Source organism: Mauremys mutica, chromosome 6 (assembly GCF_020497125.1).
Source record: "Mauremys mutica isolate MM-2020 ecotype Southern chromosome 6, ASM2049712v1, whole genome shotgun sequence".
Lineage (NCBI taxonomy): Eukaryota > Metazoa > Chordata > Testudines > Geoemydidae > Mauremys > Mauremys mutica.
The window spans coordinates 120,885,695-120,898,855 of NC_059077.1; the positions used below are offsets into that span (position 1 = coordinate 120,885,695).

The following is a 13,161-nucleotide window of genomic DNA, read 5'->3' on the forward strand; positions in this document are numbered from 1 at the left end:
CACACCTGCACACACCCAGCTCAGCAGTTATCAGACCAGTTCTAGTAATGAATCCTTTATTGGAATCCAAAATAATGAAGCTCCCTAATTGCATTGTGAGCTCCCTCCATGAAAGACCACCCATAGCCAGGTATGATCAGTTCCTATTGTCTAGCTTGAACAAAACAACTTTGGTGTACTCCCTTGAGCTATCAGTTTACCCATAAACAAATCTAGTGTTCTCCCTTGAACCATTGTTGTTTCCCTACAAAAATCCCTACCCATGCTCAAGTAAGTGCTCTGATGCCTGGATCCAAAATCTGCATCAGTTCCACTGGGACTTCATCTCCTCCTGACTGATCATGCTGGGGGCTCTGCCTGTCTCCAGCATTCTGGACCCACAGCTACCACCACCACCTGGGACCCTCGATCAATTCAAGCTTCATGGAGTGGTGAGAACCCAGCTCTCTCTCTCTCTCAGGATAGCCTTCTGACCCTGATCTGTGCGATCAGTTATAGTTTTCTAAACCTGACTTTTATAATGAAATTTAAGTTAGATTTAATATTATAACTGTTTTATTTGGCTCCCCTATGGTTATTACCTGGCAATAAATAACTTCCATGGTTAAGCTTCCCGAGGCACGATGGAATGCAACACGGTGAACCACTGGCCAGGCGGTCCAGGCGAAGGGCCTTCACGGGAGGTACAAGCTTGTGAGTGCACTGCTGAGCACATGGCCCCTTCCCCTTTTAAGGACCTGCTCCTCATGGCCTGCAGCTAGAGATGACTTGGCCGCGTCTGGTTGGTCACACTCCACCTCGGGCAGTGTCCATGCATTGGGCGTGTGATCGCTGCCTAATCAGAGTGCCAGACACCTTGTCTACCTGGGAGCCCTTCTGATCTTCCAGCTGTTCAAGCAGCCCATTCAGCCCACAAGCATTCCAGGCGGGAGGAGGTGGGGGAAAGCCACTTCACAGGTATTTAAAGAGGGAGAGGAGACAAAAGGGCAGGGGTGGAAGTGTAACAGTCCTTTTGAACATACAGGTTATATAGAGCATACAGATCACTGCTGCTCCTACAACAAAAGTGAGCACTGTACACTTTGTATTCTGTGTTGTAATAGAAATCGATATATTTGAAAATATAGAAAAACATCCAAAATATTGTTTAACAGTGTGATTTTTTGGAGTTAATCATGTAAGTTAACTGCAATTAATCAACAGTCAGAGGATGAACAAAATAACTGCACTGCACTTTAAAAACTACATCTTGCTCAGACCAGACTTATACAAGCAATTTACTACACAAAGAAACATACAGGCTTTAAGAAAAAATCCTGTTAGCGAAACAAAACCTGCAAGCTGCTGACCTAGACTGAAAAGCCCTGTGTGTATGTACTTAATATTGTGTTTACTTTGAGGCTGGAAATGAAAAGTGGCCTCCTGCCTCAGTTTCCTTCAGCCTGACTGTCCTACTGCTTACTCCAGTCATTTCTGCCTGTTGGGTGGAATGCACATTGCTAGTCGTATATGCCTTCTCCCTGATGGGAAACTCTGAAGTGCCCAGCGTTAGTGTTCACAAGGAAACTGAGACAGGAAGCCATTTTTTTTTCTAGCCTACAGTTCTGATGGCCTGCTAGGTCAGTGCATGCAGGATTTATAAGGGTGGATTAGAAATCTGCCTTTGCAGGAGGGAAGTGGTATATTTGCATAGGAGACTTCCCTTATTAATGTTTAACATTCTATCCTTCCTGTGCCATTAGATCGCATGTCCTCTGTGTTAAGTCCAGTGTTTGACACAGATGGCATTAATGCTTTTTTTTTCTTTTTGCAAAGCACTTTCACCAACTTCCTTTGCCGTTGAGTATCATCCCCGTTTTTGGAACAAGCATAGTGAAATACAGAGAGGTCATGGGGCTTGCCTTAGTTAGGCCACACAAGAAGTCACTCTCAGAGCTGGGATTAGCACTAGCAAAGGGCTGGCAGTGGCTTCCTAGCCCCGTTCCCACTGTACTGTGCTACGTTCCCTTCACAGCCTGATGGCCAGGCAGATGTAAAGGTACCCAGAGGGTGAGAAGCAGGGACAGTCCCCATCCACCTCACTCCTCAGCACGGACTGCTCTGCTGCTTTCACCTGCCTTTTGCTTTGACCTTGCCCTCTCCCCTAATTGTTCCCTCTGGGTGAAATTCACCACAGTGACAAGTCACCATGAGGCTGGCTATGGGGCATTTACACCCTATGTTGAAGGCCTTGCTGGCCCTCTGCACAGGGGTTAAACCTCACTGATCAGAAGCTTAAATACACATTACAACCATATCTGGTTAGAGATAACAAGACAGCTGCATGACGATACCAGCCAGAGGACTTTGTTAAGGTTGAAAGTACATATCTGTGACTTAAGCATTAGAGACCCAACAAGAACACTGGAATTACACAAAAACAGGATCTAAAACTAGGACATTCAGAATCCAGGTGACAAGAAACTTACAAGAACTCTGTAGTTTTTTTTAATAAACATTCCTCCCTGCCCCCTAAACCCTTAAATAAGCCAGGAAGTCTAACATCCCCAAGCCCATCACTATTTAAAAGAGGAAATTCAGCATTTAGGCTGTCAAACTGCCTGAGAAGTGAGACCCTGAAAACATCAGAAACTCCAAGACTACCTTATTCTTAAACAATTTCATATTGAATAAGTGATTAGAAACTTTAGAACATCTTACTCTGAGGTTCAGCAGCTGTGCTGACTAGCCATATGCACTTCACAGAAAAGGGTGTGCTTTACCGATTAGCCAAGTAGCTTCTGACTTCAGTGGGAGTTCCACCCACTTTCAGTCCATATCCTCATTAGTTTACAGTATCCTTTCTGCTCTTGTGTGTGTCCTTATCTTCCTGCAGGCACTGACTACCTATACCATATACCAATTTGGTGTCTAAGGCCCCAGTCCTTTAAACACTTATGAACATGCATAACTTTACTCATGTGAGTAATGCACAAGTGTTTGCTGAACCAGGGCCTAATTTTCTATTTTCAGCATAAGATTTTGGTTCAACCTTCAGGTGTCTGTGTAAGTCCCTTGTGAAGCCATTTTGGCTGCTACTTGTTCCTTCCTCTTGCTCCCTTGGAGGAACTGAATTCTGTTTTTCCTTAGTGATCAGGTGTTTTAGGGTTCTCCCACCTCTTTCACACTCATTAATATTAATACTCCTTTCTATTACTACCTAATAATTGCATTTGACCCTTGCATTGCTTCATTCTATGAGCCTGCTTCTGATTTTGATTAAGTCATGTAGCTTGGGGTGAGTGGTATCAGATTTCCCTATTATTCTTTGTCAATTCTCTATTAGGAAGTAGATTTAGGATTAGTAGGTACATTTGGATCTATTACATCTTTTTGCATGTCTGTCTGTATTTGTTACTTAACAGACATTTGTGGTTGTAGTCTCTCATCACTGTGTGGTTTCCTGTTATCTTACTGACTTTTTCCTTGTGTGCAAGTCCTCTTAAAGACTTATTGGTCCTGATTCTTATTAAGTATCAGAGGGGTAGCCGTGTTAGTCTGGTTCTGTAGAAGCAGCAAAGAATCCTGTGGCACCTTATAGACTAACAGACGTTTTGCAGCATGAGCTTTCGTGGGTGAATACATGGGTGTCTTGCATCTGAAGAAGTGGGTATTCACCCACGAAAGCTCATGCTGCAAAACGTCTGTTAGTCTATAAGGTGCCACAGGATTCTTTGCTGCTTCTACTGATTCTTATTGAAGCTCTGCTAGGGTGCACAGGGGCCTTATTTACAGCCAGGCCCATTTATGCGCCTAGAGTGGTGCAGAAGTCCCTTAGCGCCAATGTAAATCAGGTCAAGTGTGGATGCTTGTGCACATCTTCCCAGACATAGGAAGCACAGAGATGACTAAAAAGGATGTTTGGAAATTCCATTAATATAAATCCTATGTTGGGATGGAGGGATAGCTGGAGTTAGAGATGAGCAGCAGGAATGTCTGTGAGGATGTTTGAATACAATACAGCTGTGTCTGATAGGGGCCTATCTTATATCTGGGGCAGTAACACTCAGACTAGGAATGTAGGAATTGCCAAACTGCTTCAGACTTGTGGTCCACCTAGTCCTGTCTCTTGCAGAGGCCAGCACTGGATGCTTCAGAGAAACATGTAAGAACCCTTCAGTGAGCCCCCCTCCCCGCCATAGGACTCATTCTGATCTCGGTGGGAGGTTAGACATGGGCTTAACCCCTGAAGCATGAGCATATATCTCTTCCAAAAATCCATTAGCATTAATTAGGATAAAGCGGGTTAATCTTTTTGTGAAGAGTCTCTACTCTAGAAAGGGCTATCTGGCAAATCCCCATCGTGGGAAGACAATTTATACCTGCAACTGATGGGATGGTATAATTTATACCAGTTCCCCCCGGGGAACAAGCTCTTCCCCTGAAACGATTCTGGTGCCACTACAACCGTATTTCCGGGGCAGCCTTTGCTGGCGTAGCCGGGTAGGTTCACATCGCCAACTGTCACGGCAATGCCAGCAAAGCGGTTTGTTCAGAGCAGGCCCAATGGGGCCCGAGGTTGTTGGGGATGTGGCAGGACCCTGGGCGGATCTGATGCGGCGGGGTGCAGGGCCCTGGGCGGATCTGATGCGGCGGGGTGCAGGGCCCTGGGTGGATGTGATGAGGCAGGATGCCGGGTGGATCTGATGAGGTGGGGTGCAGGGCGCCAGGTGGATCTGATGAGGTGGGGTGCAGGGCGCCGGGTGGATGTGATGAGGCGGGGTGTAGGGCCCTGGGCGGATCTGATGAGGCGGGGTGCAGGGTGGATGAGATGAGGCGGGGTGCAGGGCGCCAGGTGGATGTGATGAGGCGGGGTGCAGGGTGGATGTGATGAGGCGGGGTGCAGGGCGCCGGGTGGATCTGATGAGGCGGGGTGCAGGGTAGATGTGATGAGGTGGGGTGCAGGGCGCCGGGTGGATGTGATGAGGCGGGGTGCAGGGTGGATGTGATGAGGCGGGGTGCAGGGCGCCGGATGGATGTGATGAGGCGGGGTGCAGGGCCCTGGGTGGATGTGATGAGGCGGGGTGCAGGGTGGATCTGATGAGGCGGGATGCAGGGCGCCGGGTGGATGTGATGAGGCGGGGTGCAGGGCGCCGGGTGGATGTGATGAGGCGGGGTGTAGGGCCCTGGGCGGATCTGATGAGGCGGGGTGTAGGGCCCTGGGCGGATCTGATGAGGCGGGGTGCAGGGTGGATGAGATGAGGCGGGGTGCAGGGCGCCAGGTGGATGTGATGAGGCGGGGCGCCGGGTGGATGTGATGAGGCGGGGTGTAGGGCCCTGGGCGGATCTGATGAGGCGGGGTGCAGGGTGGATGAGATGAGGCGGGGTGCAGGGCGCCAGGTGGATGTGATGAGGCGGGGTGCAGGGTAGATCTGATGAGGCGGGGTGCAGGGCGCCGGGTGGATCTGATGAGGCGGGGTGCAGGGTAGATGTGATGAGGCGGGGTGCAGGGCCCTGGGCGGATCTGATGAGGCGGGGTGCAGGGTGGATGTGATGAGGCGGGGTGCAAGGCCCTGGGCGGATCTGATGAGGCGGGGTGCAGGGTGGATGTGATGAGGCGGGGTGCAGGGCCCTGGGCGGATCTGATGAGGCGGGGTGCAGGGCGCCGGGTGGATCTGATGAGGCGGGGTGTAGGGCCCTGGGCGGATCTGATGAGGTGGGGTGTAGGGTGGATGTGATGAGGCGGGGTGCAGGGCGCCGGGTGGATCTGATGAGGCGGGGTGCAGGGTGCCGGGTGGATGTGATGAGGCGGGGTGCAGGGCCCTGGGTGGATGTGATGAGGCGGGGTGCAAGGCACCGGGTGGATCTGATGAGGCGGGGTGCAAGGCACGGGGTGGATCTGATGAGGCGGGGTGCAGGGTGGATCTGATGAAGCGGGGTGCAGGGCCCAGGGTGGATGTGATGAGGTTGGGTGCAGAGCGCCGGGCGGATCTGATGAGGTGGGGTGTAGGGCCCTGGGTGGATGTGATGAGGCGGGGTGCAGGGTGGATGTGATAAGGCAGGGTGCAGGGTGGATCTGATGAGGTGGGGTGTAGGGCCCTGGGGGGATCTGATGAGGCGGGGTGTAGGGCCCTGGGGGGATCTGATGAGGCGGGGTGTAGGGCCCTGGGGGGATCTGATGAGGCGGGGTGCAGGGCGCCGGGTGGATGTGATGAGGCGGGGTGCAGGACGCCGGGTGGATCTGATGAGGTGGGGTGCAGGGCGCCGGGTGGATGTGATGAGGCGGGGTGCAAGGCACAGGGTGGATGTGATGAGGTGGGGTGCGGGGCGCCGGGTGGATCTGATGAGGGGGGGTGCGGGGCGCCGGGTGGATGTGATGAGGTGGGGTGCGGGGCGCCGGGTGGATCTGATGAGGTGCGGCGCGGGGCGCCGGGTGGATGTGATGAGGCGGGGTGCAGGGCGCCGGGTGGATGTGATGAGGCGGGGTGCAAGGCACAGGGTGGATGTGATGAGGTGGGGTGCGGGGCGCCGGGTGGATGTGATGAGGCGGGGTGCAGGGCGCCGGGTGGATGTGATGAGGCGGGGTGCAGGGCGCCGGGTGGATGTGATGAGGCGGGGTGCAGGGCGCCGGGTGGATGTGATGAGGCGGGGTGCAAGGCACAGGGTGGATGTGATGAGGTGGGGTGCGGGGCGCCGGGTGGATGTGATGAGGTGGGGTGCAAGGCACAGGGTGCCATGGCCTCCAGCCCCTCGTAAGAGTCCCCCCACCCCCAGCTCGCTCCAAAAGCAGGGGCTGGGGCCCTGTTTTCTCTCCAAGGGCTTGTCCAGGCAGGGCCTTTGCCCGCTTCCAGCCGCGCTCCTCCAGGCGGAGCTGGGCGTGGCTGGCTCCCCGCTAGCCGCGGGCTCCCGCTGCCCTGGGGCCGCTCCGCGGCTGAGGCGGGGCTGCCGGGCCCGCCCCCTGCCTGCGGGCGGCGAGTTTCGGTTCCCGGGCGCGGCGGGAAGGAGGCGCGGCCCGGCCATGGCGCAGCCCGAGCGCGGCGCCGCGGCCCGCGGGGAGCCGGGCCCCCGGTGCGAGCTGTGCCCCGCCGGCGCGGCCGAGTGGAGCTGCCTCACCTGCCTGGCCTCCTACTGCGGGGCCCACGTCCGGCCGCACCTCGGGGAGCCCGGCGGGGCGCCCGCCTTCCGCGGGCACCGCCTGGGCCCGGCCGGGGAGGCGGCGGCCGAGCTGCGGGCGCTGCGGGAGCGGGGCCGCTGGTGCCCCGAGCACCGGGAGCGGCCCCTGGAGCTGTTCTGCGCCGACTGCGCGCTCTGCGTGTGCGCCCTGTGCCCGGTGCTGGGCGCCCACCGCGGCCACCGCGTCAGCCTGGTGGGGCAGGCCGCGCAGGGCACCAAGGTAACGGGCGGGGGGCGTAGGGACCGGGCGCGGCCCCTCTGTGCACCGGGCTCCTGCCTGGCGTCTGCCCTCGAGGGCCTGGGCACTGGCCCCTGCCTGGAGCTTGAGCCTGTATGGACCCGGGGTGGTGCCTGACCCTGGTTCACCTGCACAGGCCCTGCCTGGTACCCGGCTGTGGAGACGGCCCATCCCTCTTCATTGCCCGGCTCCCAGTGAGTTACTGTGGGTGGGTGAAGCACTGGAATGGGTTCCCTAGGGAGGTGGTGGAATCTCCTTCCTTAGAGGTTTTTGAGGTCAGGCTTGACAAAGCCCTGGCTGGGATGATTTAGTTGGGAACTGGTCCTGCTTTGAGCAGGGGGTTGGACTAGATACCTCCTGAGGGCCCCTCCAGCCCTGATAGTCTATGACAGGGAGCCTGTAGGGCTCGCTGGTGGGAGAGCAAACTGAGGGTCGTCACCCCCAGGAGCCCCCGATCCTGGCAGCCTGCCCTGTAATGACCATTGACCGGAGACGGTTCCATCTGGTGATCTGCCTGCAGGCTGCATTTGGGAAGCAGGATCAATCCCTTTCTTAAGGAGGTTGTTTAATATTTCTGATTCTGTGACAGTAAAGAGTATGTTAAGTGTGTCTCCTTCCTGCCTCAGATACCCTTTAAGCAGAAAAAGCCCTCCCTCGCCCAGTAACTGAAACAGTTTTCCTTACACGTTCCAGAAAAGTTACTCTTGGGTTGGAAAGTTTCAGATTCAAAGCAGCATGTTTCAGAAAGATATGAGCAAGTGAAAATGGGGGAGGAAAGAATAGTTATATTCAAAGAGTTTCAAAATATAAACCCAGCACTTGCAAGTTAGAATCCTACGATCCTATTTTGCCACTGCTTTGTGCCTTGTGTAGTCATTTACACCTAAGCAAAATGAGTGCAAAGTGGGGTCAAATGCTACTAGCTATTCTGAGATGCTAGAGTTTGATGTATACTTTGCACCGGTGTAAATGACTCTCGCAAGGAACTTGGCAGTGGAGAATCAAAGCTTTTGACTAGAATCAATCCGGCTGCTTACCTTGATGCTGAAATGGGAGCTTGAGCTCCTTTGAACGTCTGGCTCCTGATTGTGAGTGCTGAGCTCTTTAGAGCTTCTGGCCCTAAATATCTAGCCTCTGCTGACATCTGCTGGTTTCTTGTTGATGGAGATTTCTTTTTTGACTGTGGATTCCGTAGAAGAGAAAGAGGCACTCTCCAGGACATGGCATCAATTCTTAGGCTTTCTCTACACTGCCAAGTTGTTGACAAAACTTTTGCCTTTCACGGGTGCTTAAATAGACCCCTCCTGCCCCCCGAAAAGACAGAAGTTTTGCCACGTCAAGTGGCAGTGTGCTCCTGCCGACAAACTGAATGCCGCCTGCGGAGGTGGAAGTATTTTATCTGCAAAAGTTATGACAAAGAGCGTTTGCACACGCTGACTATAGACAAGCCCTAAGTGTAGTTGGTGAGCTGGGATATTGGCACACCAGCCTGGACTCTGGCATTGTAACCCCTGATTTCCATCCAAGCTGTCTTTTCTGACAGTGTAGTTGAATACGCAGACTGAAGACATTGCTGGTCAAAATTTTGTGTTGCTCTGTGAGGTGGGCTCCTGCCATTTGTATTAGAGACAGTGTTTTAGCAATGCTTCTGAAGCAGTGCGGTTATTTTGTTCATCCTCTGTAAAAAGTGAAGACCTCATAAGCAGATGTATGCTGGGACTCAAATCGAAGCGTTGCAGAAATGTTCTCCAGGCAGTTCTAAGTACTCACTTATGACCAGTGCTGCAGTGTGTATGTGCGCGTATGCGCTTGCATTTGAAGCAGGGGGGAGTGGCATACGTGGCAGGAAATTCTGCAGGTCCTCCTCTCGGAAATTCCACTGGATCATAGAATCATAGAATGGGAAGGGACCTCAGGGGGTCATCTAGTGCAGTCCTCTGCACTCAAGGCAGGACTAAGTATTATCTAGACCATCCCTGACAGGTGTTTGACCAACCTGCTCTTAAAAATCACCAATGATGGAGATTCCACAACCTCCCTAAGCAATTTATTCCAGTGCTTAACCACTCTGATAGGAAATTTTTCCCAAGGTCCAACCTAAACTTCTCTTGCTGCAATATAAGCCCATTGTTTCTTGTCCTGTCCTCAGAGGTTAAGAAAAACAATTTTTCTCCCTCCTCCTTGTAACAGCCTTTTACGTACTTGAGAACCGTTATCATGTCCCCCCTCAGTCTTCTCTTTTCCAAACTAAACAATCCCAGTTTTTTCAATCTTCCCTCCTAGGTCATGTTTTCTAGACCTTTAATCACTTTTGTCGCTCTTCTCTGGATTCTCTCCAATTTGTCCACATCCTTCCTGAAATGTGGCACCCAGAACTGGACACAGTACTCCAGTTGAGGCCTAATCAGTGCAGAGTAGAGGGAAAGAATTACTTCTTGTGTCTTGCTTACAACACTCCTGCTAATACATCCCAGAATGATGTTTGCTTTTTTTGCAACAGTGCTACATTGTTGACTCATATTTAGCTTGTGGTCCACTATGACGTCCAGATCCCTTTCCGCAGTACTCCTTCCTAGGCAGTCATTTCCCATTTTGTATCTGTGCAACTGATTGTTCCTTCCTAAATGGAATACTTTGCATTTGTCCTTATTGAATTTCATCCTGTTTACTTCAGACCATTTCTCCAGTTTGCCTTGATCATTTTGAATTATAATCCTATCCTACAAAGCACTTGCAACCCCTCCCAGCTTGGTATCATCCACAAACTTTATAAGTGTACTCTCTATGCCAGGGGTAGACAACCTATGGCATGGGTGCCGAAGTCGGCACGCGAGCTCATTTTCAGTGGCACTCACAGTGCTCGGGTCCTGGCCACCGGTTGGGGGGGAGGGGGCTCTGCATTTTAATTTAATTTTAAATGAAGCTTCTTAAACATTTTAAAAGCCTTATTTACTTTACATACAACAATAGTTTAGTTATATATTATAGATTTATAGAAAGAGACCTTCTAAAAACGTTAAAATGTATTACTGGCACACAGAACCTTAAATTAGAGTGAATAAATCAAGACTCGGCACAGCACTGCTGGAAGGTTGCCGACCCTTGCCCTATGCCATTATCTAAATCTTTGATGAAGATATTGAACAGAACCGGACCCAGAACTGATCCCACTTGTTATGCCGTTCTAGCATGACAGTGAACCACTGATAACGACTCTCTAGGAACGGTTTTCCAACCAGTTATGCACCCACCTTATAGTAGCTCCATTTAGGTTGTGTTTCCCTAGTTTGTTTATGAGACAGTATCAAAAGCTTTACTAAAGTCAAATATACCACGTCTACCACTTCCCCCCATTCACAAGGCTTGTTACCCTGTCAAAGAAAGCTATCAGGTTGGTTTGACATGATTTGTTTTTTTACAAATGCATGCTGACTGTCACTTATCACCTTATTCTCTTCTAGATGTTTGCAAATTGATAGCTTAATTGTTTGCTTGATTATCTTTCTGGGTAGAGAAGTTAAGATGACTGGTCTGAATTACTGGTCAAGAAGACTCAATTTAATCATGGATTTCTACATAAAAGTGCATTCTGAAATATGCTGGTCAAACAGTTTCACTTCTGTTTCTACTGCCTGTCCCTCCCGTCCCACATGTATCTCCAGACTTCTTCTCCTTCTCCAGATCTAGTCCACCCCCAACAATCTTTTATTCATTCAACTTTTTGAAACTTTGCACTTTTAGAGAGAGTTAAGGGATTGACTCTGTGTACACAGATTTGCAGAGGGACAATAGGGTTGAGGTCTGTTATTTCTCACCTCTATATATTTATTCATTTATTTTAAAACATTTTTGCTGTTAACAAGCACGTTATCTCTGGATTTGTGTTACCACAGTTTGAGATCTGCAAAACTCAGCATCTAATGGTATCTTCTAGACTGAGCACTGAGTCCCATTGGGTAGATAGAAAGATTAACCTAAATCTATACAGAAGCCCGTGGAACCCCATAAGATTGGGTCCCTAATCCAAGAACTATTGGAACTCATTTACAAAACTTTTCTTAAACATTACATACTATAGAATTAGAATTTATAATCCCAATTCCATGATGATATCTTTGAGCTATAATGTATCTTAATTAAAACTCTTTAGATAAGTTTTTTTCCTCAAAAAGCATTTTATCAAAAAAATCAGATTTTTTACATTTAAAAAAAAAATCATTGATTTTTATCCACCCTGCTCTGAAGGCAGATTACTCCTTCTGTGCCCCAATCAGAGGTCAAATGGGACTTCTTTTCCTCTGCTCACAGAGGCCAAGAGTACCTAAAGTTTAGGCTCCTAAATCTATACCTAGCTATCTAAGTAAGTAGTCTGACTTTCAGTATCATAGAATCATAGAATTCAAGATCAGAAGGGACCATTATGATCATCTAGTCTGACCTCCTGCAAGATGCAGGCCACATTAGCCGATCTACCCACTCTTTTAGCAAGCGACCCCTGCCCCATGCTTCGGAGGAAGGCGAAAAACCTCCAGGGACACTGCCAATCTGCCCTGGAGGAAAATTCCTTCCCGACCCCAAATATGGTGGTCAGCTGAACCCCGAGCATGCGGGCAAGACTCTCCAGCCATACCCTCTGAAAGAGGTTAAGAATATCATATCATTGACCCAATTTGACCCAATTAAGTACCAGTTTGGCACTTAATTGACCTATTGACTAAGCCCGTTATCCTATTATACCATCTCCTCCATAAACTTATCTAGCTTAATCTTAAAGTCATGGAGGTCCTTCGCCCCTACTGTTTCCCTCGGTAGGCTGTTCCAGTATTGCACTCCCCTGATGGTTAGAAACCTTCGTCTAATTTCAAGCCTAAATTTCCTGACTGACAATTTATATCCGTTTGTCCTCGTGTCTACATTAGCACTGAGCTGAAATAATTCCTCTCCTTCCCTGGTATTTATCCCTCTGATATATTTAAAGAGTGCAATCATATCTCCCCTTATCCTTCTTTTGGTTAAGGAAAACAAACCGAGCTCCTCAAGTCTCCTGTCATACGACAGGCCTTCCATTCCTCGGATCATTCTAGTGGCCCTTCTTTGTACCCGTTCCAGTTTTAACTCATCCTTCTTAAACATGGGAGACCAAAACTGCACACAATACTCCAAATGAGGTCTCACCAACGCCTTATATAACGGGACTAGCACTTCCTTATCCCTACTAGAAATACCCCGCCTAATGCAACCCAAGACCGCATTAGCTTTTTTAACGGCCACATCACATTGCCTACTCATAGTCATCCTACGATCAACCAGGACTCCCAGGTCCTTCTCCTCCTCCGTTACTTCCAACTGGTGCGTCCCTAGCTTATAACTAAAATTCTTGTTAGTCATCCCTAAATGCATAACCTTACACTTCTCACTATTGAATTTCATCCTGTTACTAATACTCCAGTTTACAAGGTCATCCAAATCTCCCTGGAGGATATCCCGATCCTTCTCCGAATTGGCAATACCTCCCAACTTGGTGTCGTCCGCAAACTTTATCAGCCCACTCCTACTCTTGGTTCCCAGGTCAGCAATAAATAGATTGAATAAAATAGGACCCAAAACCGAACCTTGAGGAACTCCACTGGTAACCCCCCTCCAACCCGACAGTTCCCCTTTCAGTACTACCCTCTGCAGTCTCCCCTTTAACCAACTCCTTATCCACCTCTGGATTTTCATTTCGATCCCCATCTTTTCCAATTTAACCAATAATTCCTCATGCGGTACCG

General features: G+C 50.1%; 1 protein-coding gene and 1 long non-coding RNA gene across 3 annotated transcripts in view; one reads left to right on the forward strand and one right to left on the reverse strand.

Annotated features, from left to right (window-relative positions):
- LOC123372560 overlaps positions 1-8,705 on the reverse strand; it is a 31,894-nt gene extending 23,189 nt beyond the window's left edge. The window contains exon 1 of one of the 2 annotated variants that reach the window (XR_006580342.1): positions 8,428-8,705. This is a non-coding gene — a long non-coding RNA (uncharacterized LOC123372560). Of the gene's footprint in view, positions 1-7,092; positions 7,227-8,427 lie in introns of those variants that run through there. The other variant, XR_006580341.1, reaches the window with a different exon arrangement.
- TRIM14 (tripartite motif containing 14) overlaps positions 6,981-13,161 on the forward strand; it is a 28,531-nt gene continuing 22,350 nt past the window's right edge. Inside the window, exon 1 of the mRNA XM_045020747.1 lies at positions 6,981-7,372. Coding sequence (XP_044876682.1) covers positions 6,998-7,372 — 375 coding nt within the window. The 5' untranslated portion in view covers positions 6,981-6,997. The remainder of the gene's footprint in view (positions 7,373-13,161) is intronic.